Source organism: Apis laboriosa, unplaced genomic scaffold (assembly GCF_014066325.1).
Source record: "Apis laboriosa isolate Shangri-la unplaced genomic scaffold, ASM1406632v1 scaffold1_cov151, whole genome shotgun sequence".
Lineage (NCBI taxonomy): Eukaryota > Metazoa > Arthropoda > Insecta > Hymenoptera > Apidae > Apis > Apis laboriosa.
In genome coordinates, this window is record NW_025222279.1 from 5,344,838 (window position 1) to 5,368,610 (window position 23,773).

Genomic DNA, 23,773 nt, shown 5'->3' on the forward strand with positions numbered 1-23,773 from the left:
AACATCTGCGAACGATGCATGGTCGGGCGAGATGTTGCGCCATCGAGAGCGGCAGCAACAGCGTGTTTTCGCCGAGTGTTCGAAAATCACACTCGGCTCGAACCGACAATTTTTATCAATTAACTTTAAGTTTATTCGTTAATAAAAATTAAAAATTTAATTTCTTCGAAACGGATTCGATATCGATTTAAAGTTATCGCCAGCTAGTTTTACTCCAGCTAGCATCTACTTATGCGTGTCTATTAGGTATTCTTAATTAACCATGACGATAAAAATTAAAACGCATATTTTAAAGGCTTATGAAAATAATATGCATGGTATTTATCATAAATTACACGTTTACGCATGACACCAGGAACTGAGTTCCTCGCTATGCTGTTGCCAGGACAACGCCAAGTACTATTGAGTCGATAAAATAAGCAGATTGCTTTGCAAGTTCTCGCCTGGAATCATGTCCGATCCGTTAGAACCTACCATGGACAATAAATTAAACGATTTGAACAAGAAAATCGTGGAAATCAAGAAAAAGATCCAATTATCAGGTAAATCCATTTCTTCTCTGAAAGATCTGAAAAAGATCGTGGAAAAATTGTGGAAAAAAAATCTAAAATCTTATAATCTTGTTCTCTTGATCTCGTTTAATATTCATATATTTGCCACGATGTTGTTCGCGTAGTGCCGTTCTCTCTAGAAAAAGAAAACAATTCGTTAGCGTTTATTTCCCAAGCCAGTTCCTGATTGCATACGGAGATACATAAGAACACGTTTAACCGGAAAGACTAGAAGTTCAGAAAGAAACGTTCTTGTCACATGCCTTCTTCGCGGAGAGAAAAAACAAAATTTCCATCGGTTTATCGATGTACTTATATCAAAATGTTAATTATAAGGAGAATATTCTACACTAACCGTTTCTATTAAAACGTAAACCGGTATCGTATCGGTTGAAGAATTCGAACATTTATATATGAAATACGGTATCTCCTTATTTTTTTATTTAAAATAATCGATCAATCGGAGAATTATTATAGATGCGTGTTGCATAAATCAAATAAATAATCTCGTTGATTATTATTCTCGTTTATAATTTGAACATTCAACTCTAATTATATTATATTATATTGTATACGATAAAATTAGTTTACAAAATTGCGTTAAAAAATAAAAATTGTATAATTAAAGAATCGAATCATTACTGATCGACTGAAGATTGTTCAAAAGTAACTGTAAATCTAAAATAAATAAGGATTTTTTTATTGATATTGATCGTAGAAGAAACGATACTACGATTATCGTATCCTACATTCCTTGCGTCACTCGAAAGGACAATATGAGCAACCGATGGCAAGTTTCCTTAAACAAAGTCACTTTTGCGGGAAATCGTGACGTCGATTTAAGCAATTTGGGCAATTTAGCTTGCTTAAGATGTACATGCAAAATAATCTTGATCATGACTCGATCCATCGCAATCATCAGTTCAGTCACGACTCGCGTTTCTTCCATCTATCCTTCGGCTATTATTATAGAAACCGTTTTATCTCCTTTTATAGCTTAATTATTTCTCCGTTCTCTTTATCTATATATATATATATATATATATATTTCTATATATATCTATATATCTATCTATATATATATCTATCTATATATATCTATCTATCTATATATATATATTTTAAGAAGAGAGAGAGAGAGAAAAAAATCGATTAGATTCCAGGCGATATAAAACATATTTTTCAACGGAGCAAAATAACGTTTCGACGGGGTAAAAATTCACTAAACACTATTCATACGATATTGACAAGTAAAATTGCATCTCGTTTAAAACAACATTCCTCGGCTATATAAAACACACTAAAAGAAACGCAAGAAATAGGTACAAACAATTTTGCTCATAAGCGTTTCTCGACGAGGAATAGATATTATCGGGCATCGTATACGATACAAGATGTGTTAATAATCAAGCGTGTGCCTTATGTTCACAGAGGGACAAAGGAAAGCGAATTTCGAAGAATACGAAGCTAAGAAGCATGAATATGCGGAGAAAATTACGACTCTCAAGCAAAGCATCAAAGAACTGTACGTGGAGTACGCAAACACGCAGAACGTAATTATTAAATGTGATGATCGAAGTTGAAAATCGCGATTTCGAGATATCGTCCGTCGGCGTGAAAATTTTTTTCTTTAACCCCCCCCCCTCCAACCTTCCCTCTTATTCATTTCAGAATGAGGGAAAATCGAGAGTTCGCACGGGGAGCGAGTCTTCTGCCTATGGGAAAAAACGCAATTTAGATGAGACAATCGCCAGGGTGCAGGAGGACAATGTACGGTTAAGAAAGAGGCACGATCTAATTAAGTATCAGCGCAACGAGGTGAGATACCGATCTTTCTCTCTCTCTCTCTCTCTCTCTCTCTCGAAAAAAAAAAAATTATTTCACGCGAACGTTGCAAATATATTTCTTTCTCTAAGCGGCAACAGAGATTGCGCTCGTTGTTGGACGAGTACAGCCGATTGATGAGCAATAAGATGCGCAAGATATTTAAGAAGAAGATAGAGAATCCGTTGAGAAACGTAAGTTGAAAGAAGTTGAGATAAACATCTCGTAAAGATATCGTATCGTAAGAATATTCTATCTGAATCTTCGTTGAACACATATATATATATATATATACAGAAGATCGTCAAGTTGGAAGTACGTTTGGAGCATGTGAGGATGATGCAAATAAAGGCGAATATAACGCGTATGAGATACACGTCTGTGTGCTCCGATTTAAAGAGAAAATCCGTGTTCTATGCGTCTATTTTGAAAAATTTGGAGGACGAAATAAAGGAACGGGAGAGCGAGACGAAACGTCTTCAGGCAAGGAAGAAAATTTCGATCGTCCTTGAAGAGTAAAAATTCTCCCTTATAGGGAGAAATATTGTACGATACGGTATGTATATAATAGTATGTGTATGCAGGGGGTGAGAGAGGAAGCTATTGCTTTGAAAGATAATATGCAGGGAATGTTGATAAAGGAAGAGATCGAAATTACGAATTGCAGCAAAGAGAGACACGCCGTTCTCGAGGAATACAGGTTTGAAAATATTCGAACAGAATTTCCTTCCTTCTTTTTCTTCCTTTTTTTTTTTTCTCTTAATAAAGCGACTTCTTAAATCTGAGGGAATATTAATAATATAAAGAAAGAAATACGAATTTCAAATGTTCACAAAATATCTTTTCTGGGAAATCAATCTCTAATTTAAATAAAAATTACATCTTTAGAAATTTAAAGAAAATTTTCAAAATTTGAAGGTTTCATTTTTGTAAAACAAAATGATAAATACTTTGGAGAAAAAATAAAAAAGGATAGTTTTTAAAAAAGAAATACATATATGGACATATATAAATAATGAATAAATATTAAGAATTAAATTGAATCGTCTGTCTATGAGATCAGGGAGCGAGTGTTAGAACGAAAGAAGGAACTCGAGCGTTTGGAAAAGATGATATTCCATTCGCGTCCGCGGGACGATTTCGACTCGCGTGGGAAAAGCCACGGAGGAACGGAGGACGCGAGCAAGGACGAAGTGACACGGTTGGAAGAGACGTTCGCCAAACTTCGCTGCGCGACCGGAGCGTCGAGAACCGAGGACGTTCTGAACCGGTTTCTGGGTCAGCGGGCGACCAAGGATAATCTGCGGAAGATGCGGGTGGCCACGGAGGAAGAGAAAACGAAGTTGGAAAAGCAAAGGCAACGGCTCGTGGACGAGATGGAAACGAGAAAATTCTCCGAGACGAGGAACGCGGAACAGTGAGTTTCTTCCTTCAGATGTTTCCTTCCTATGTGCTTTTTTTTTTTTTTCCCTCCCCTCGAGGATAAAAAAAAAATCTTATGTTTGTCTCTCGACGATTCGAGCGTGTCGCAGAAACGCGGAAGAGATGGAAAAACTGAATTGTCAGATAGGCGAGCAACGATCGCGCCAATTAAAGGCAGATACCGAGAAACGAAGAGTGGAGGATCTGCTGCAAGAAATAACTGTGACGTTATGGAATGCGTGCAACAAATTTCGAGTGAGTAATTTTCTCGATTGATTCGTTTTTCGTAAAACGAAGTTTTCCCGTTGTATACATTATATATATATATATATATATGTTCTTCGTATAAATTTGTTTTTAATTACGGATTTTATATTGCATACATTGTTTCTCAGATGATTAAGTAGGAAAAGTTGGAAGGAATAAATGCGAAAGGAATAAATGGATATAATCTTCTGTGGCACGAGTATCGACCATTAACGATTACCTTCCATTGTAACGAAAGATTTTCAATTAACGCGCGTTCGTTCTTTAAACCAAACGTATATCTCGATGGATTAACACTTGGGGAAGATCAAATCTCATTGGAAGGAACCAAAATGTTAAAATGGTCGATGGAAATATCGTGTAAATTCCTAATTAAATTAGTGAAGCCACCTTCGATGATGGTTACAGCAATGGAACCGCTTTTCGAGTTTCCATACCTATTATATTGTCTTTGGAGATTTAACACCCCTGACATGGCGCGTCGTTGACCAATGAACTTTCTTCAACAATTCCTGCCTGTAATTCTCACCTTAAGAACACGCTGTCCTAAGCATTAACACCTTTCAACCTGATCGAAAGTAAACACTTCGGTAGCACGTCGAACCACGAGAAAATCAATTATTGATTCAATCGATCCCTAGAATTTGTACGTGCCGCCCTTACTCGTTAACTTGTCCGGCAATCCTCTGTGTCTTCTCTTTCATTTCTCTATTGAGTGCTGACAAACATTCGAAACAGAGAAAGGAAATTCTAACGCGTAAGGGGGGGAAAAAAAAAAAAAAAAGAAAGAAAGAAATACGAATTTCAAATGTTCACAAAATATCTTTTCTGGGAAATCAATCTCTAATTTAAATAAAAATTACATCTTTAGAAATTTAAAGAAAATTTTCAAAATTTGAAGGTTTCTTTTTTGTAAAACAAAATGATAAATATTTTGGAGAAAAAATAAAAAAGGATAGTTTTTAAAAAAGAAAAAAAAATAATAATTATATAGGTAATTAATAGATATAATTTTTCAGGATATATTCGATACGTTGCCCGAAGAATCAAAGAAAATTCAAAATCCTCTGCAACTTATAGATTTAATAAATGAAAAAGCAACGAGTATTATTGAATCTCTAGGAGGACCGGATAAGTATTTGGAAATATTGGATGAAATATCAGTTGATAAGGTGAATTTTAAAATATATTTTTTATCATTTGTTACATAGAATAATTTGCGAGTAATTGTTAAACGATGAAAAATATGAAAAATATAAAAATATAAAGTGTAATACATATGTACTGAAATTGTTGAAAATATTTGGAAAATTTATGATAAAATTCTTTAATTGAAAATCTTATGTGTTATTTTCTATATTTGTTATTTTATATTTACAAAAATTATTTTATAATCATTTTGATTTTTTATTATTTAGTTGGAAACAATATCGATTACAACTACTACTTCGGTAGAAGGAAAAGCAACACGTACAAATGAAGGACCACTTTTTCCACGATTTCCATCATCAGCAACTCCGGCGACATTGCTTTCCGAAGATGAAGAAGATATACCAACTAGAAATAATCTTAAAAAACAGGCACAACAATTGGTTGATATTAAAAGTCGTCGAAAAGGATTTACATTTAAAAGATGAATTTTCTAATAATAAATTAATCTCATTTTGTACAAATAATTCTTTCCTTTATATATATTAGATCTGAAAAAAACTGTTCAAACTTTATAATGTATTAATATATATTAATATATAATATATATTACTAAACTTTATTTAGAATGAGTAAACATATCAACTGAGCATATAAGCATCCAAGTTTTATTTGCTGATAAAGTAAATTATTGCATTGCTGAGACATCTACTGCATACTTTAGATTAGGAATTGTATACAACTTCGTCTGTGGTCACGCGCCAAAAGCAAGTATAGACAAATAGAACAAATAGTGAACAAAGTGAAAAAAAGATAGAGTTAAAGTAAAAATTGAGGAATCAACGCCATCTCTGGAGTATCGCAAACGAAACAAATATAGATAAAGAAAGAAAATAGTAAAAGAAAGATAGAAATAGTTTGAGAATTGATTATCAGCACCATCTTTTGAGTAACAAAAATATTTCAAGATAGGATAATGTAGAATAAAAAGTAAAAATCATTCAAAGGATGGCGTTAATCCTCAATTTTTATTCCATTTTACTAAAATTCTAAAAACATAAGAAATAAAAATGTATTGATATATAATAAAAATTTATTTTGTATCTTTTCACTTATTCTTTAGAAAAATATATTTGGCATTTAAAAGATTGAACTAAATTGAATTTAATTCTTATCTTATCTATTTATTATTTAAATTTGTTCTCATTTATAACAGTTTCATCTGCGACAGAAGAGATGGCATTGATTTTCTATTTTTTAACTTAACTCTATTTTTCTTCTACTATTTATTTATCTTCTTATCTATATTTTTTTTTATAAAATTTATACATGAAAGTAACTTCAATATTTGACTTTATTATCTTTTTTATCTAATCAAGTTTTGTGATTGAATTAAATATAATTCTTGCATGTATTTAAAAAATTATACTAAACATTTTGATTTTCTGCAATCGGTATTTCAGAACGTGGAACATAAAATTGTATGAGAATATAAGTCTATTCTCTATATCGTTTGTGTATATAATACTATATGCATTGCATGTTAATGTATATGATATAGAAGTAAAAGTTCTTATTTCTAATAAATACAAAAAAATGGGGCAAAAACGTAAGAATCGAAAAGAAGATTTTGAATATGATCCAGCTCCGAAACATCTTCATATCGCTCACATTAAAAATCAAGAGAAACGTTTAATTGTTATTTTAGAAAAAGCTCAATTAGAATCCGTTAAGGTAAGGTTATGTTTTATTCACAACTTCTAAAATAAATTTTCAGTTTTAATTAATTGAAAAGTATATTTTATTATAAATGCTTTATTATAATTTCATTATATATAAATAGTAAAAAGTTTTATTGAAATTTTAAGTTTGTTTAGGTTGGAAATAGTTTTGAATTATTGAATTGTGATGATCACATTAATATATTAAAAAAAAATAATAAAGATCCTGGTACATGTCGACCAGATATTACTCATCAATGTCTACTAATGTTAATGGATAGTCCATTGAATAGAGCTGGACTTTTACAAGTTTATATACATACAGAAAAAAATGTATTAATAGAAATAAATCCACAAACCAGGATACCAAGAACATTTAAACGTTTTGCTGGCCTAATGGGTAAAAATTATACATTGAAAAATTTTATTTTTAATATTTAATTTTTCTTATATTTTACAGTACAATTATTACACAAGTTTAATGTTCGTGCATCTGATGGTCCAATGAAATTGTTAAAAGTAATTAAAAATCCAATTACTGATCATTTACCTGTTGGATGTCGTAAAATTGCGATGTCATTTAATGCAAATAAAATACAAAATTCACGAGAATTAGTTCCTCTTGATGAACCAATTGCTATTGTAGTAGGTGCAATGGCACATGGACAGGTATGTTATATAAATGAATGAATATATATATTCTATTTCATATATCGTATGTCAATTAAAATTACAGGTAAAGCCAGATTATATAGAAGATACTATATCTATAAGTAATTATCCTTTATCTGGTGCTTTAACATGTAGCAAATTATGCACAGCATTCGAAGAAGTATGGAGAATAATATAATATCAAATGGATATGAATATTATATTATTTATGTAATTTAATCTTCAAGATTTTTCATTATTTTTCATATTATATATAATTTTTGTTTTATTATGATTAAAAATAAAAAGAAAAAAAAATTATATAGAAATATGAATAAAAATATTTTATAAATTTTATAAAATTGTGTTATATTGATTAATGATTTTAATTATTATATAGAGTATTATAAATACCATATATAATTAATAATTATATATTCAAGATACAATATAATTCTTTTGTATTTAGATATTCATTCGTTTATGAACAAGAAAAATAAACATCATATAGTGTTGCGCAATTTTCAATGGAAAATCCTAAAGAGAATGACTCATCAATATTGGTTTTTAAACGATTGGTTCATCTAGTATAGTATACAAAAGTACACCAATCGCTATTTAGAACGTGATAGAGTTGATGTTGACCGGAAGGATGCTAACGTGTGCATTGGCATCAGGTCCTAAATATCTAGTTTCTTTTTTGACTTTCGTATTTCATTACGTCATCAAAGCCAAAATGGTCGTTAATCTTAAGCATTTGAGACACTCCTTTATCTTTATATAATTTCTTTTTTGAAGATTGTAATATGTTGTTTTTTTTAATATTGAAAATACTTTTTCTGTGATTTAATATTTCTATTCGAAGTGATACGTGATAGTAATTTAAACTATAACTATAGAAAAGTGACAGTAGTTCATTCAGACGCCATTTTATGGTTTGGTGCCATTGTCGTTTGTGTCAATGCATATAGTAACAAGTTTTTATAGATTCTGATTCAAATATTTATAAATTTTTTATTTAGTGTCTTTACAATTATTTAAAGAGTGATACGTGATAAATTGTATAATTATCCAATTGACTACCGTAGTCAATGTCACGAGTTTCTGGATATTGAAACATTAATATTTATGTTATTTATAGAACTTTATGTTTAAAAAGTATTTATTTAATGTGTTATTCACTATGTTGACAAAATTTAATTGCTTTAAAAGTTAAGATTAGTATTTTAAATTGTATTCGAAATATTATGTTAAGATCAATTTTTCATATCTCGCCATTTTGGATGTGTAACGGAACTTTGTATAAAGACGTACATATTATAAAAAATATTTTTTGAATCATGAAAAATTTATTACATACTAATTATATTTTTAATTATTTCATTATTTATAATATTATTTTAATTATTTAAGACATTGTATCATAAGGAGAACATAGTTATAGATTTTGTGAGTATCCCAAAATGCATTGCAGTAGTTAACAGAATTGTGGAATTGGACCGACTTGCGCGATGCTTGATAAATTTTAACGTTATATTTCAAATAAGAAAATTACTTATTATTTATAATATTAAAATTTATTTTATTTTCTATTATTGTTACTTGTTAACTTTTATATTTATAAATCATTATTTCAGTGATATAAAAATGCATTATGGGTAAACATGGAACGATGGAAATTAACCATTAATTTTTGGATTGATTAATAAAGTGTAATTTTAATTTGAAAATAAAGATGTTGAATTGTTATATATCCCTGAAATCCTAATTCTTGCTATTTTAATAATATATAATAATAATTAATAATTCTAATATATTAATATATATATATATATACATATATATATATATATATAAACATGTATATATATATATATCTATATATATTTTAAATTTCTTCGATTATATTGAAATAAATTTACAATGCAATTTAATGTCATTTTATGATAAAAAAATATAAATTTCAAATATACAAATATACAATTATAAAAAAAATTATTGATAATATATATATATATATATATATTGAAAAGAAATATTTTTTAAATAAAAAGCTAGACTGAAAAATATTTTTAAATTGTTACTAAATATTTTTGAAATTGGCGCGTTATTATTCGTATTAGTTCGGTAAAACTCGGAATGGTAGAATAGTGAGGGGAATGGACAGACAGGTCGTATTCGAGGAACAGCGGAATAGGACCATTCTGTACGTCGCGGAAGAATGCGTAGCCATTGTTGGTGCTGCGATCGTTAGTTTCTAGATCCGAGATCGTCATGGGTACGGAAAGCCATCTAATTGTACGAGACTCCAGGAAAATGTCGGTGGAGCTCGGTACGGGGCACTGATACGATATTAGTGCGAGAGATCGACGTCCGCATTCGTAAGTGTGGAACTAGTTGGTCGGGCCGCGTCCGCGTTCGTCGCGTATGCGAACCGAGCGCTCGCGCTCGCACGAGTGAGAGTGAGTGAGTGATACGGTGGGGCACACTCGGCGGCGGCCATAACACCGACCAACCAAACTAGCAAGCAGGGAGAAAGCGTAGTGCGAGTGTCCAAGACGTAGTGGTAGTGTTTTTCGATAGAATTCCTGTGAAAAGTGGACTTCCATTGATCAGGTAAGTGATTACAAGTAATTTTGAAGTTTCTGGGTCCGTTGATGATAAGTATAGCGCGTGGTGTATGCCGTGGTGATGCGTAAGTGGCGGCTGTAGCGGCGGGCCCTTGAGAGCTTTCTTTCTCGAGCGGCCATACCGCCATGTTGAAACCTACGCCAAATCGAGTGATCGAAAAGGCGGCTCGGGTATTCCGCGCGCGCCAGAATTGTCCGATGTGAGAAACGTTAAGATATCTGCGTCAGTCGAGCGCTCGGCTAGATTCTCACACGGCGGCTTGCTCGTGTTTGTTGTGCGTCGGCTGGGTGCATCGGCTGGGCGCGGGTCTGCTACCCTTCCCCTCGTCATCCTCTCCTACTTGTCCTCCTCCTCTTTCCACTCCCGCATCCATCGCGTTTATTTTTCTCCCATCGTCTCTCGCGGATCTCACCTTTCTTCTTTCTTACTTTAACGACTTTTAACCACCAAGCACCTGTTCGCCCCACGAACTCTTTTTATCTCTGCCCTTGATACTCGGATTTCTACGAGTAGAACGTCTTCGCGGCATGGATTGTTCTGGCAATGCTCGTCTTCACCACGGTAGAAGCTTTTGCTTCCCATGGTTGAAATCTTATGGTCGTTCGCGAGATCGTTTTTTTCTTATGCATTGTCAATTTTGTATTTTAATAGTCAGCTCACTTTCTATACTAGTGTACCAGTTATTTGTGCTACTTTTATCAAACTTTCCATTTTGGCTTATACTGGTTTCGAACAACAGGGTATGCACATTGATTCTTGTATACATTTGTAGATATCACTGTATGTCAGAAGTATTACACTTTGGACATGCTATTCCTGATTGATATTTTCTTTCTTAAAATTGTTGCATTCATATATCTTATTTACATATATCTTCTTGATATTTCTTAACTTCGTTGTATGAAGCTCTTTGCTGTTTTGTCATTTAACTTTACATTTTAAAATTCTCATAAAAAAAGTAAAACTATTAAAAGGTTGTAAATTGTCGAATTATCTATATATTTTTAATAAAATATAGAAGAATAGATTTAAGGGAGACATCTATATTTATTTGCTTTTTGCATCATGTTTATTAGATTATTAAATGTTGTTTACATTAAATTAATAATAGTAATATGTAAAATAGTTTAATGTTATATAAAAGACTAAAAAGACTTTAATTATATATATGTATATATATATATATATATATGTGTATATATGTGTATACGTATATATATATATTTTTTTTTTATAATTAATTTATAATTAAAACATTTAGTTCTTTGTTTATTTTGGTTACAAAGAACATTTTTCACAAGTATCTGGATATTAATAAATACATACTATTTAATTTGATACATGCATTCTGTCTTATTGTTGTTTCATAAATTATATAGTTTTCAGTTACAAAATTTTCATAAACAATGATAAATGATAAACAAGAAAGGTGTAAAAGAGCAATTTGAACGTATTTCAACCTAGTAGCAAATACATATCATTAATCTATGTATAGTAAAATGAAAAAAATATTTATGCAGCATGTATCTTATACATTCAGTTTTGCATGATATGTTAAATAATTTACTGATAAATATATAAAATTTGCAAATATATCAATGTTTAACTTGCTCTAAAGTGATAAAACAATTTGGGGTTGTTACAATACGGGGTCCTGTTGTTATGTTATCCAGATGTTGCTAATGTCGCGAGTCTTGGCTGGAGGTACGGAGTCTCACAGCAGTGTACAGGGCTGACATTCAAAGTACTACCATTTGGTAGGCTTGAGTAGTGTTATGCCTCCACGGCACCAATCTCCCTGGTTGCAGCGCAATCATCTTGGCAAGCAATTAGTGAGCTACCATGCTCAATTCAGAATATATCCTTGCCATCTCAATTGTTGATGAAGCCTCATAGCGTCAAGCATCAACGTAAGGCAGTTACCTGCTGCATAGCATTTATGTACCATATATGTCGGAAAGGTAGGTGAAGCTCATTACCGTGGACTTGATGAGCCTTATATTATAAAATACACCTAGTTATTTCATGAAATGTGAAGTTTGATTGTATCAGTTGGAGTTTGACATCTCTCTCGTATAATGACTCCTGCAATTTCGAGAGAAGGCAATAAAAATGGTTACTGATCTAAGAAAACATTGAAAAGCGTGGTATTTTGTGACTTTATGTTACAATAATAAAATAAAATAGGTTATATACAAGTGAGTTTTAAAAATCAAAATATTGTAAGCCCACAATGTGATCTAAAATTGATGCTGAATATTTTAAATCTTTTTTTTATGTTTATTTATGAAAATTATTTACACATTTGTTTTTTTTTGTTACAGAAACGAAGCCAAGATGCAGCAGGTGGACACTATCTCGCAAAATAATTCGGTAAGTTATAAATTATTATCTCATGTTATCAATTTAAAATGCAGCTTGCTTATTAATCTACTAATGCTATATACAAAAAGCTGTATTCAGTTATATATACTTCCTTTATGTGATCATAATCAACATAATGTGCAATAACAATATATGAAACTATGTTATTTTCTATGATTTTTATCTCTTTTAAAAAGAAATAAAAAATATAATAAATATAATAAAGAAGAAAAAAAATAGATTTTATTTCATTATATTTAATATCAAGTATATTATATCAATGTTTTTTCCATTATCAATATTATTATTATTATATATTTAAGTGTTTCACATTAGAGATTTTATTAATATTCATATAAAATATTTTTAAATCTTGAAATTATAGAAACACAAATAGAAATTACAATTATATTAAAATTTAAATTCAATATGCTTTTTCAACTAGATATTTAATTTTGTAATTAGTAACCATTTTCTTTAATATTTATATCTATTTTCTAATTTATATCTGCTATTTACTTTTAAATATATTATTCAAAAAAAAGCCAAAGTTAAGATTGTATTATTGTGTATGTCCTTATTCCTAGCATTATGTTGAGCATAAATTTTCTTTATGTAATGAAATTGAGCGCTGTTTGATTGAATGGTATGTATGAATTACAGTTAGATGTGGAGGAGCGAGAAAGGCTGTGTAATATACCGAAGGTGAGATTCCTTGTTGACTAGGATATATATGGTTAAAATATGAAATGGCAGCTCCAAACATCAAGAGTAATTTGTATTTTTGCTTCTATAGCTTTTAATTAAATAAATAATAAAAATAAATTATACATAAAAAGTAAGAAAAATTAAGAAATAAAGAATATAAAATTATTAAATAAATTAATTTTTGTACATTTTTGTATATTACTTATGAAGCAAAATACTTTTTACTCAATATATTTAAGTTTTATTTGATATAAAATATTCAATATATGAATTTTTAAAGCTTGCAAGTCATTTCATACAAAATATAATTTAAATATTAATATTTTTATATATTTTATTTATATATTTATTTATATATATATATATATATATATAGCATTTTTTTTATAGCAAAGAAAATTTAATTTTTATTTTAATTTTTTATTTTACTTTATTTTTTGTTTTTTTTTTAATTTTTTGTTTTTTCTTTTTCTTTTTTTTTGTTTTTTTGTTTTTTTGTTTTTTTGTTTTTTTTTTTTTTTTTTTTTTTTTTTTTTTTTTTTTTTTTTTTTCAGTATATCTTAAATGCATGATTGTATGAAATGACTTAGAGTTGCCATTATTTTTCAGTTGGAAATATTTTTGTAACACATATATTTTTATTATATACTCAATTAGACGTCTATTAAAAGAAATTCTAAATTGCTTGCCTGTGGTTATGGAATTTAAATATTTAGCAGCCTAATTCGCTCGTTGCATGAATGGGTTCATCTACTTTTATGATGCATGAATCTTGTTAATGTTCCTAAATTTTATATGTACGAAATTTTAAATAATAAATCGATAAAATTATTTTAATTTATTATATATTAAGTATATTCTAGTAGAATTTTAAGAAAGTATTTCTTTAAAATATTTTGATAATCTTTTTTATTTATAACAATAAATGTTAATCATATATTAATTTTAATAAAATTGAAGCATGAGCTATATAATAACATCATTTCTAATTTCAGTTAATTTACATTAAGTTGATATGAGAAAGTAATCGTAGTTTATATTTGCTTTGCAAAAAACTTTTATTTTTATGGAATTAATGTTATATTTAAAATGTAGTCATAGAACTAACTAAAAACAAATCTACATCAATAAAAAATATATCTATAAATGTAAATTGGAAAATGCAGACAAGTGCACCTGGTAAGACATCGACTACACCAGCAACTCCTGCAAAGGAGCCACCACCACGTGATGAACCACCCGTGGAACCGGTGAATGGTGTAGTCCAACCACCTGTTGTGCCTCCACCTAATCGTCCAGGGCGTGTAACCAATCAACTACAATTTCTTCAAAAAGGTGTACTCAAACCAGTATGGAAGCATCAATTTGCGTGGCCTTTTCAACAACCTGTAGATGCCAAAAAACTCAATTTGCCAGTATGTAGATATTATTTAATATATCTTTTTTATTATATAAATAAAAAATGTAAAATCATAAAAATATTCTAAAAATTATTTTTATATTTATAAATTCAATAGGATTATCACAAAATTATAAAACAACCAATGGATTTGGGTACAATCAAAAAACGGTTAGAAAATACATATTATTGGAGTGGAAAAGAATGTATTCAAGACTTCAATACCATGTTCACCAATTGTTATGTTTACAACAAACCTGGAGAAGATGTTGTGGTTATGGCACAAGCTCTCGAAAAATTGTTTCTTACCAAGGTAATTATTTTTTCAAAATATTTCGATATTGATTGATAATATTTAAAAAATATGTAATTATATATATGTTATATATATAATATTATAAATATTAATCATTAAATAAAATCAGGTTGCACAAATGCCAAAAGAAGAAGTGGAGCTCGAACCTCCTGTTCCAAAGGGACCCAAAGGTAAAAAGGCTGGCAAAGTTGGAGCACCAGTAGGCGGTGTAGCAGGAGCTGCGGGAGGTACAGGTCGAGGTCGACCTTCTTCTGGTGCAGCTGCAGTTACTTCCAGTGTACCAAATAGCCTAACGCCTTCAGCTACTTCAGCTGGGACAACAGGTGTAATTCCCATGCCTCCTCTTGGCACCCAAGCACCTGCATCTGTACCTGGGAGCACGAATACAACTACTATTGCTCCTCCATCAAGTATGGGAGTTAGTCCCATGGCTACGCATAACTCTTTGCCTCAACAAGTGGTCCCTCCAACTAGTGGTTACCATGCACAACCAGCAATGGATCCACAAGCAGCTTCTGCTGTACCTCCTCCTCCACAAGTTCCCACTGCACCTACGGTAATGCCTCCATCCCAACCAGCAAAACTTAAAAAAGGAGTGAAGAGAAAGGCTGATACTACAACTCCTACTGCAAATTCTTTTGAACCTTTATATAAACTGGATCCTAAAAATGCCAAAATACCTACAAGGCGAGAATCTGGCAGGCAAATAAAAAAGGTAAAATATTATATTTTATTTATTTAATGAGTTATTCGTATGCCGAGTTTTCTTGAAAATGTTTGTGTCTTTTTTTATTTTAAAATTTTCATATTGAACGTGCAACCTATTCATAATTTAATCATTTATTTAAACGCAATATTTTTATTTATAAAAAACGATATCTTTTAATTAAATTTCTTTTAATTGTTTCATATATAATAATAAAATTTTAACAAAAAATTACTATCTTAGTTTACATCAATTTTTAATAATTATTTTAATAGGTCAAAATATCATGTATATTCAAGTATTTTAATTCCTTGCATGTTGTAATCATATCATCCATTAATACATTAACAAAGAGATCATAACATGGCTGTTTCAGCCAACGAGGCAAGCGGAAGACGGCTTAGTGCCATTCCATCAGCCTAATATGCCCCTGATGGGGGCAATGGCCCAACAGGTACATTTATTACTACTCCTTCATGCTCCTTCCTTTCATTTGTGTTGTCTCATCATTTCAAGCGAATTAAATATTTTAAAAAAGAAAATAAATTATAGAAATTTATATTTAAATAGTAAAATATTTTGCGTAAATTTTTTTTTTATTTATAATTTTTAAATCATAATATAAATTAAAAATATTTTAATTATTAAAATTTTTTTTTATAATTTATGATGTTTGAAAATGTAATTTAATATTTCAATTTTATGTATAATTACACATATAATTATTTGTATATTATTATTTTACAGCCTCAACACACAACTGGAAAGTCTAAAGAGAAACTTTCAGAAGCTTTGAAGTCTTGTAATGAGATTTTAAAGGAATTATTTTCGAAAAAACATTCGGTAATTAAATATAAATCTTATAACAAATAATACTTAAACAACAAATAATACTTAATAATTATAATTTTTATAATTTTTATCTTAATTATATATAGGGATATGCATGGCCCTTCTATAAGCCAGTTGATGCTGAACTCTTAGGTCTTCACGATTATCATGACATTATAAAAAAACCAATGGATCTTGGTACTGTAAAGGTAGTGATTTTTAAATTAATATTACATTATATGATTTTAAAAAATTATATATTTAATTAATATAATTCTTCTTTTGCAGACAAAAATGGATAATCGTGAATATAAAACAGCACAAGAATTTGCTAGTGATGTGCGACTCATATTTACTAATTGTTATAAATATAATCCTCCAGATCACGATGTTGTAGCAATGGCTAGAAAACTCCAAGATGTGTTTGAAATGAGGTTTGTTTTTTTATAAATATTAAAACTATAATTTTTATTTATTCTTATCATCTCGTTTGATTAAATACAATTTTTAAATTAGGTACGCAAAAATCCCGGATGAACCAATGGGAAGTATAGTAGTGAAAGGTAGCAGTAGTAGTGCCAGTAGTTCCGGATCCGAAAGTTCTTCTGAAAGTGATGATTCAGACGAAGAACGTACTCAAAAATTAGTTGCTTTACAGCAGGAGGTACATTGTAACCTTTTTCTTCTATACTGATATAATTTTTTTATGAATGTAACATAAAGAAAAATAATCTACCTTATAGCTGAAAGCTATGCAAGAACAAATGAGAAAATTAGTAGAAGAAAGTGGTAAAAAGAAGAGTAAAAAGAAGAAACCGGATAAGACAAAATCAAGGCCAATGGGCAATAAGAGTAGTAGTCTTGTTGCCAGTCATACTGGTGCCATGAAAGAACTAATGAAACCAAGTGGTGGAATTCCAAGTGTCTCTGATAGTGTTGGTGCTAGTATAGCCAGTGTTGCAATGGGAGGTGATTTAAAAATGCCAGGTGGTATGGGTGGTGATCTTCATCATCCAGCAATAGCAGTAGGACCTAATAAAACTCATGCAACAGGAAGCATGAGTCATCATTTGCCAACAGCAGCAAATGCTAAGACAAAAGGAGGAAAAGGACGAGGACCTGGGAAAGCTGCAACAACAAATACTACAAATAAAAGGCCAAAAGCAAATAGTAGATCAGCTGGAACTAAAAAGAAGAATGCTAGTAGTCAACCACCACCAATTACGTTTGATTCTGAAGATGAGGATAATGCTAAACCAATGTCTTATGATGAAAAAAGGCAACTTAGTTTGGATATTAATAAATTACCTGGTAATTAATAATAATTAATAATATAAGAAAATTCATATTTTATACACAAATATTTTCTCATAATAGATTTTTTTTTTTTTTTTTTATTATTATAGGAGATAAATTAGGACGAGTTGTGCATATAATACAATCTCGAGAGCCTTCATTGAGGGATTCCAATCCAGATGAAATTGAAATTGATTTTGAAACATTAAAACCATCCACATTGAGGGAATTGGAGAGCTACGTCGCTTCATGTCTTAGAAAAAAGCCACGTAAGCTTTGTTTTAAATTTTATTATTATTTCATAATTAAATTCTTATTCTTTACAAAAATTTTAAAATATATTAGTAATTTGAATAAAAATTAATAGAAATGTAAATTTAACTTAAATTTAATAATAATTTAATAATAAAAAACTTATAGTTAATAGAATCTATAGATATATTTATAGATATTAATATCTTATTAAGGTTTTAAAAATATTTGATTATAATAACATTTAATGCAAATGAAAATAATGTTTCTTAAATATAATGTCTCTATAATTTCTATTTAAATTATTACTATTATTAAAAATATTTATAACGATAAATATTTATTTACATATATTTTTAACATATTCGATATTTTCTTATTTTTTACAGATAAAAAAGTTAGTGGTAAATCTAAAGATGAACAAATGGCAGAGAAAAAACAAGAACTCGAGAAGAGGTTACAAGATGTTACAGGGCAATTAGGCAATGTTAAGAAAACCGCTAAAAAAGGTTGGTATTTTGATGGTAGTATTTTCTTATATTGGATTTTTATTCGTTGTAAATATAAATAATATTATAATTGAATGTGATTATAAATTTATTTTTTAAAATTATTTTCAAATTTGTTTTACAGAAGACAGTAGTAAATCAGTCGATGTAGTTGGGACAGGAGGAGCTAGTGGGCCTTCACGATTATCAGCGTCAAGCAGTAGTAGCAGTGATAGTGATTCCAGCAGTAGTTCACTTTCTTCGAGCTCCAGTGATTCAAGCGACAGTGAAGCAGGTTAGATATAAACCTCATGTAACTGTTGCTATTATTAGACCCTTACTTGGGAACAATAAACTACTTATAAATGAGTAGTTTTCATTGAAAATATATAAACTAATTTTTCTGTGAGATTTGAAATTATAGGATTATTTGCGATTGTTTATTTGGGGAATGAAAATTTTTAGTCCAAATATTTCATAACATTCATTATAGTAATTTATTTGATAGAGCACAGATTTCTATTCACATTTATGCTCAGAGATATTACAAAGACAATATACTTATAAATTTTTAGCAAGCACTTAATATTCCATATTTTTCGTTCCTTTAATATCTTAATTTCTTGTTTTATTATGACAAGATAGTTAAACTGTACTTCTATTGTATATATATATAAACTTGTATATTTCTTCATTTCTAAAATAAGAATATTTGTTTAAATGAGTGAAAAAAATTTATAATTTTAAATGAAATATAAAAATCATAGACGTGAATCTCTTGATTATTTCAAATAAAATTATTCACCATTTCATGTGGGTATTTGCTACATGTTAATAAAAAGTATATTAATTTTTTCTTTTTGTTCATTTTTATAGAGAAAAATGTTATTATTTCTGCATGTTTTTTTTTTTTTTTTTGTGTATAACTTTTTGGTTCCTATAAAATTATTTTATCTTTCATTTTAATATCAATGGTATTTTCTAAATGTATGCAAATATATATAAAAAGAATTTGAGTGCAACATTATATATTTATATAGATATAATATATTAGATATTTTATTTTAAAAGATATGTGATTAAATAAAAGACATAATGTTAGTGCAGTGTTTTTTAATTATTAATCAATTTCATATAAAAAAAGAAAAGAATGTTTAAAAAAAATTACAAATAATAAAATTATTTTTTCACATGAAAAAATGAAAATAGCATTTAATACCCTATGATTTGGTGATAACTAAGAATTTTTTAAAAATGAAATGAACTCTGTGCCTAACTAATTTCGTATTGGCAAATGAAACAATCGAATATGCTGGTGCAACATTATTGATGCAATATGTATAATGATAAAGTTGCAAAATAGATATAAAAAGATTTTTTAAACGGGGGTTTAATTGCACAAATGCATCGCAAATATCTTCTTAAGCTGCTAAATCTTGCTTATTAATTGTATTTATTAGGACGGCGTTATCGTATAGCTTAAGTGCTGCGTTATATTAATGCAAGTACGAATTTCGTGTCAAGTTTCATTATAAATAAATTTAAACATATTTATTATTATTATGAAACTAACAATGAAAACATAATTATAAATTTATTTATATTTATTTACAATTTTTGAAACAAATATATTTTTAAAAAAAATTTTGGATATTAAATTTGAAACTTGACATAATTAAAAATTTTTTATTTAATTTACAAGACAATATGCAATGGTAAAAAAAAGGTGAGCTAGTGGAGTGCAGACTGTGTTTAGAGGATACCATATGCCATGCCAGCTTGTTTCACAAATTATATTATTGATTAAAGATGATTACTTATATTTTCTCTTGCCCTGTCGGTGTTGACAATACATTCTGTTGCTCGAAAGTCAAGTATAGTTTGCTATTCAAGGTCACTGAATTTTTCACTGCAGTCTCGAGTTTAAATATATAAGGATATGTATTTTGATACTTGGATCAGAAATTTGGAATGGTAAGATTGTTCGGTTAGAATTTGAAAAAAATTATATTAAAACATATAAAGAATACAATAATATATAGCAGGGACTGTAGTGTCAAATGTTAGTACCTTGGAGTATACATTGTAGCTTCTCCTGACAATTATATTGCCCTACATAACCCAAGCAACATCATGCAATATATTAACTCTTGCAAATTTAATATTTATTTACATTAATTGATAAGCAGAGCATTACTTGTATCACTGTGTTTTTTAAATCATTAAGTTTGTTTCCTCGCATTGATTCATTCATATCGTATCATTTCTCAGATGATAGTATAATGATATTTAAGAAGCGTCATTATTACATTAAGTGTAAATATGCACTTATTACATGAGTGACGTGAGAACTGTGTTTAGGCTTCTGAACACTATAATTATTTCCACAGTTTAACTGTGCGAACTTAATAAGTCAATATTTAAGAGAAACAAATTAGGCAATATATTATGATACACACGGGAAACAAATGCAGACAATGTGTATTGGTGGCTGGATTTGCAAATTCTAAGGTTACTACAATTCACAGCTTTCGCGTCAAATAATGATTTTAATTAAATACACTCTCGTGTTAATGTCGCCTCCGCAAACAGTATCAGAATTATACATATTTCTTAAGAAATTCTTATCTAATGTTATCTCATATAAAACTGATTCCATTTCTTAAGTAGGTTTATTTCGATAAAGCCAAAGAAGTGGTGCTTCCTTTAAAAAGTCAATTAATAAGATTTATCACCTCATAAATATGCTTTGGTATAATAGTATTATTTAGATAAAATGGTGAGATTAAAATAAAATTTTAATTCTTCCTTTAAATACATCAATTCAAGTAGAAGATAATTTGAAAAAAAAAATAGTAAAGTGTGCGGAGAATATGATATGTGATACAATCAACAATTTCCATTTATTTTTTGTAAGATTAATGACTTTGAGCATACAAGGTTTATGTTAACATATCAGAAAACGGCAAGGGGAGTGTACAAATTATAATAACACAGACAAAAAAGGTAGATATATTGTTTGTATTAAATGGAGGGAACTCTGAAGATAATTATAGAAGAATTAAGAACGAGAGCAGGTAGAAGAAGTGGCACCCTAGCCTCCAAACACATTGTTTGCACTCCGCTAAGCTTTGCTAATCGTCGTTTCATTTTTCTATTTACCACTAGTTCTTCATTGATAGCCATTGTCAGTTTTTCATTTTTAAAGTTACTTGAATTAAAATTTAGTGCAGTTTCGTTTTACAATACAAATCAATATCATTATATTAAACGATTATTTCTATGTAGATTGGTGTGGTTTTACATACCTTGCTAAATACAACAATCCTATTTAAAGATAAATTTTTTCTTTCAATGATAAATTTCCCAAATTTACATAATGTATATTACTGATTCAGAGGATTCATATTGTAAAAATTTCAAATAATATTAATTTTAACCCGTCCTATTAAAAAACATTTTTAGAAAATCTTTTATACGAGTTCGAATGAAGTTAATTTTAGTGATATTTTGTTTTTATATCTCTATGTATAAATGTCTGCTCCATGATAGCGTTTTTTGTTGAAATATCATGTAAATTTAGTTCTTATATATATAGTAAAATATATACATGAAGAGTTATGGACATAACTGATAATATAAGATTTTAAGATGCTTTTTTAGAAGCATTACATGCTTCAAAATGTTGCATAACATTTAAAAAGTGATCAAATTCGCACTAAGTACAATTTAATGTTATCATTAATCGTACAGTCAGCAATGTACTTACTGTTCCAGCAAAAAAAAAAACAAAATAGAGAAATCAATTATTGATTATTATTAATTTCATGAAAAAATATTACAACTGATTGGAAAATTGTTTATGGTTTCTAAAAAAAAATTAAATATTAAATTAAAAAAAAAATGTTGATTAAAAAATGATCTTATGTTTCTGAAAATATTAAAAGTAAATAGAAAAATTCCAAATAATTAGTTAGAATATGAGAAATTAATGGCGTGTGCTGAATTAGATAGAAACTATGCATCTATTACAATACAATCATCATTAGCTTGTAACACGAAATATAGGGCATTTTATAATAATATTGATATCGCCTTCCAAAATTTTTGTAGCATTTATTCAATGAGAGCACGCGTCAAAATTTTTTCGCATCTTTAGCCAGACTGGAACGTCATTCTTCCTTCAAGATCGTTATACGCAAAAGCAGATTTAACGAACTATTACAATTTGAGATGCTCTTTTATTTAAAACTACTAATTATTTTTGTTCTCAACAATTACTTATGCGTTCTATCTGTTTTGTGCGTATTACGAATTGAATAGCAACAATAACACAAGCATACGCGTTTTGTACATAGTAAAAACTAATATATCATAAAATATTAATAATAGTTGTAAGTTAAAAGAAAAAAAATGCGATACACAGGAGACTTTTTTAAATGCATACACAAAGGTAGTAGATGAATGAAAAAGATAAAAAAAACTGGTTCTTCGAATTGTCGTTTAGAGTCGGGGTTGGCTCATTTGGTGGTCCAGTTAAACTATATTATATAAATTAAGATATGCTGGAACTTCTACTTGATGTTTATTGACTCTTCATTTCCTCCTGCAATTTTTTCGTCTATTTTGTACATTTTGCGAGTTATAATTTACTATTGATCATTCCATCGACAAATATGATTTATTTATGAGCATGAATCAGATTGAATAGTATAGAATTGCTATTTGTAACTTATATAATTAATATATCAGACAAACATCGAGCAGAAGTATCTTGCCACCGATCTCAATATTGTGCTAACTACGACTTGAAATTACATTTGAAACTGCTTGTATGAGTGTGATACTTTTGTATCATTCATGTTTAAGTTGAGTCCGTATTGTACCATTTACGTGACTTTTATTTACATTAATTCTATTGCATTACATTAATTATATTATATTACAATATACTATACGAGAATTAAAAAATACAAGGCAGTTTGTTGTTTTTGTAGTCAGCATTTTGTAATAATCATTTTCGTCACTGTCATTATTATTATTGTAATAATTATTATTATTATTTTATTATTATTTTATTATTATTTTATTATTATTTTTATTTTTATTTTTATTATTATTACTACTACACTACTACTATTACTACTACTACTACTACTACTACTACTACTACTACTACTACTACTACTACTACTAC

The 23,773-nt window shown here is 29.0% G+C and overlaps 3 protein-coding genes across 6 annotated transcripts in view; all 3 read left to right on the forward strand.

The window, feature by feature from the left end:
• The first annotated feature begins 451 nt into the window (after positions 1-451).
• On the forward strand, positions 452-5,701 carry LOC122712317 (uncharacterized protein PFB0765w). Its single transcript, XM_043931859.1, has 10 exons — positions 452-542; positions 1,983-2,104; positions 2,223-2,369; positions 2,468-2,569; positions 2,673-2,858; positions 2,960-3,075; positions 3,439-3,792; positions 3,908-4,052; positions 5,084-5,236; positions 5,483-5,701. The coding sequence occupies exons 1-10, from the start codon at positions 452-454 to the stop codon at positions 5,699-5,701; spliced, it is 1,635 nt and encodes a 544-aa protein (XP_043787794.1).
• Positions 5,702-6,573: 872 nt separating this feature from the next.
• On the forward strand, positions 6,574-7,863 carry LOC122712299 (ribosomal RNA small subunit methyltransferase NEP1). The gene is made up of 4 exons (XM_043931832.1): positions 6,574-6,947; positions 7,091-7,334; positions 7,395-7,603; positions 7,671-7,863. The coding sequence occupies exons 1-4, from the start codon at positions 6,810-6,812 to the stop codon at positions 7,782-7,784; spliced, it is 705 nt and encodes a 234-aa protein (XP_043787767.1). The 5' UTR covers positions 6,574-6,809; the 3' UTR covers positions 7,785-7,863.
• A 1,969-nt stretch (positions 7,864-9,832) lies between these two features.
• The window catches only part of LOC122712391 (homeotic protein female sterile-like), a 23,681-nt gene continuing 9,740 nt past the window's right edge, over positions 9,833-23,773 (forward strand). For 2 of the 4 annotated variants that reach the window (XM_043932022.1, XM_043932023.1), the window contains exons 1-15: positions 9,833-10,201; positions 11,890-12,177; positions 12,541-12,589; positions 14,455-14,703; positions 14,806-15,000; positions 15,113-15,718; positions 16,086-16,163; positions 16,457-16,552; positions 16,648-16,749; positions 16,829-16,974; positions 17,057-17,204; positions 17,284-17,851; positions 17,947-18,105; positions 18,478-18,597; positions 18,722-18,871. In XM_043932022.1, the coding sequence (XP_043787957.1) occupies positions 12,167-12,177; positions 12,541-12,589; positions 14,455-14,703; positions 14,806-15,000; positions 15,113-15,718; positions 16,086-16,163; positions 16,457-16,552; positions 16,648-16,749; positions 16,829-16,974; positions 17,057-17,204; positions 17,284-17,851; positions 17,947-18,105; positions 18,478-18,597; positions 18,722-18,871 (2,677 nt within the window). In that variant the 5' untranslated portion in view covers positions 9,833-10,201; positions 11,890-12,166. The remainder of the gene's footprint in view (positions 10,202-11,889; positions 12,178-12,540; positions 12,590-14,454; positions 14,704-14,805; positions 15,001-15,112; positions 15,719-16,085; positions 16,164-16,456; positions 16,553-16,647; positions 16,750-16,828; positions 16,975-17,056; positions 17,205-17,283; positions 17,852-17,946; positions 18,106-18,477; positions 18,598-18,721; positions 18,872-23,773) is intronic. The other 2 variants (XM_043932025.1, XM_043932024.1) reach the window with 2 other exon arrangements.

Excerpts from the sequence above, each read along its gene's own strand:
- LOC122712317 (XM_043931859.1), top strand. The coding sequence starts at position 452 with ATGTCCGATCCGTTAGAACCTACCATGGACAATAAATTAAACGATTTG. Across the intron at positions 2,105-2,222 it reads AGTACGCAAACACGCAGAAC|AATGAGGGAAAATCGAGAGT; the intron begins GTAATTATTAAA and ends TATTCATTTCAG. Across the intron at positions 3,793-3,907 it reads GAGACGAGGAACGCGGAACA|AAACGCGGAAGAGATGGAAA; the intron begins GTGAGTTTCTTC and ends AGCGTGTCGCAG.
- LOC122712299 (XM_043931832.1), top strand. The coding sequence starts at position 6,810 with ATGGGGCAAAAACGTAAGAATCGAAAAGAAGATTTTGAATATGATCCA. Across the intron at positions 7,335-7,394 it reads ACGTTTTGCTGGCCTAATGG|TACAATTATTACACAAGTTT; the intron begins GTAAAAATTATA and ends TATATTTTACAG. Across the intron at positions 7,604-7,670 it reads GTGCAATGGCACATGGACAG|GTAAAGCCAGATTATATAGA; the intron begins GTATGTTATATA and ends TTAAAATTACAG.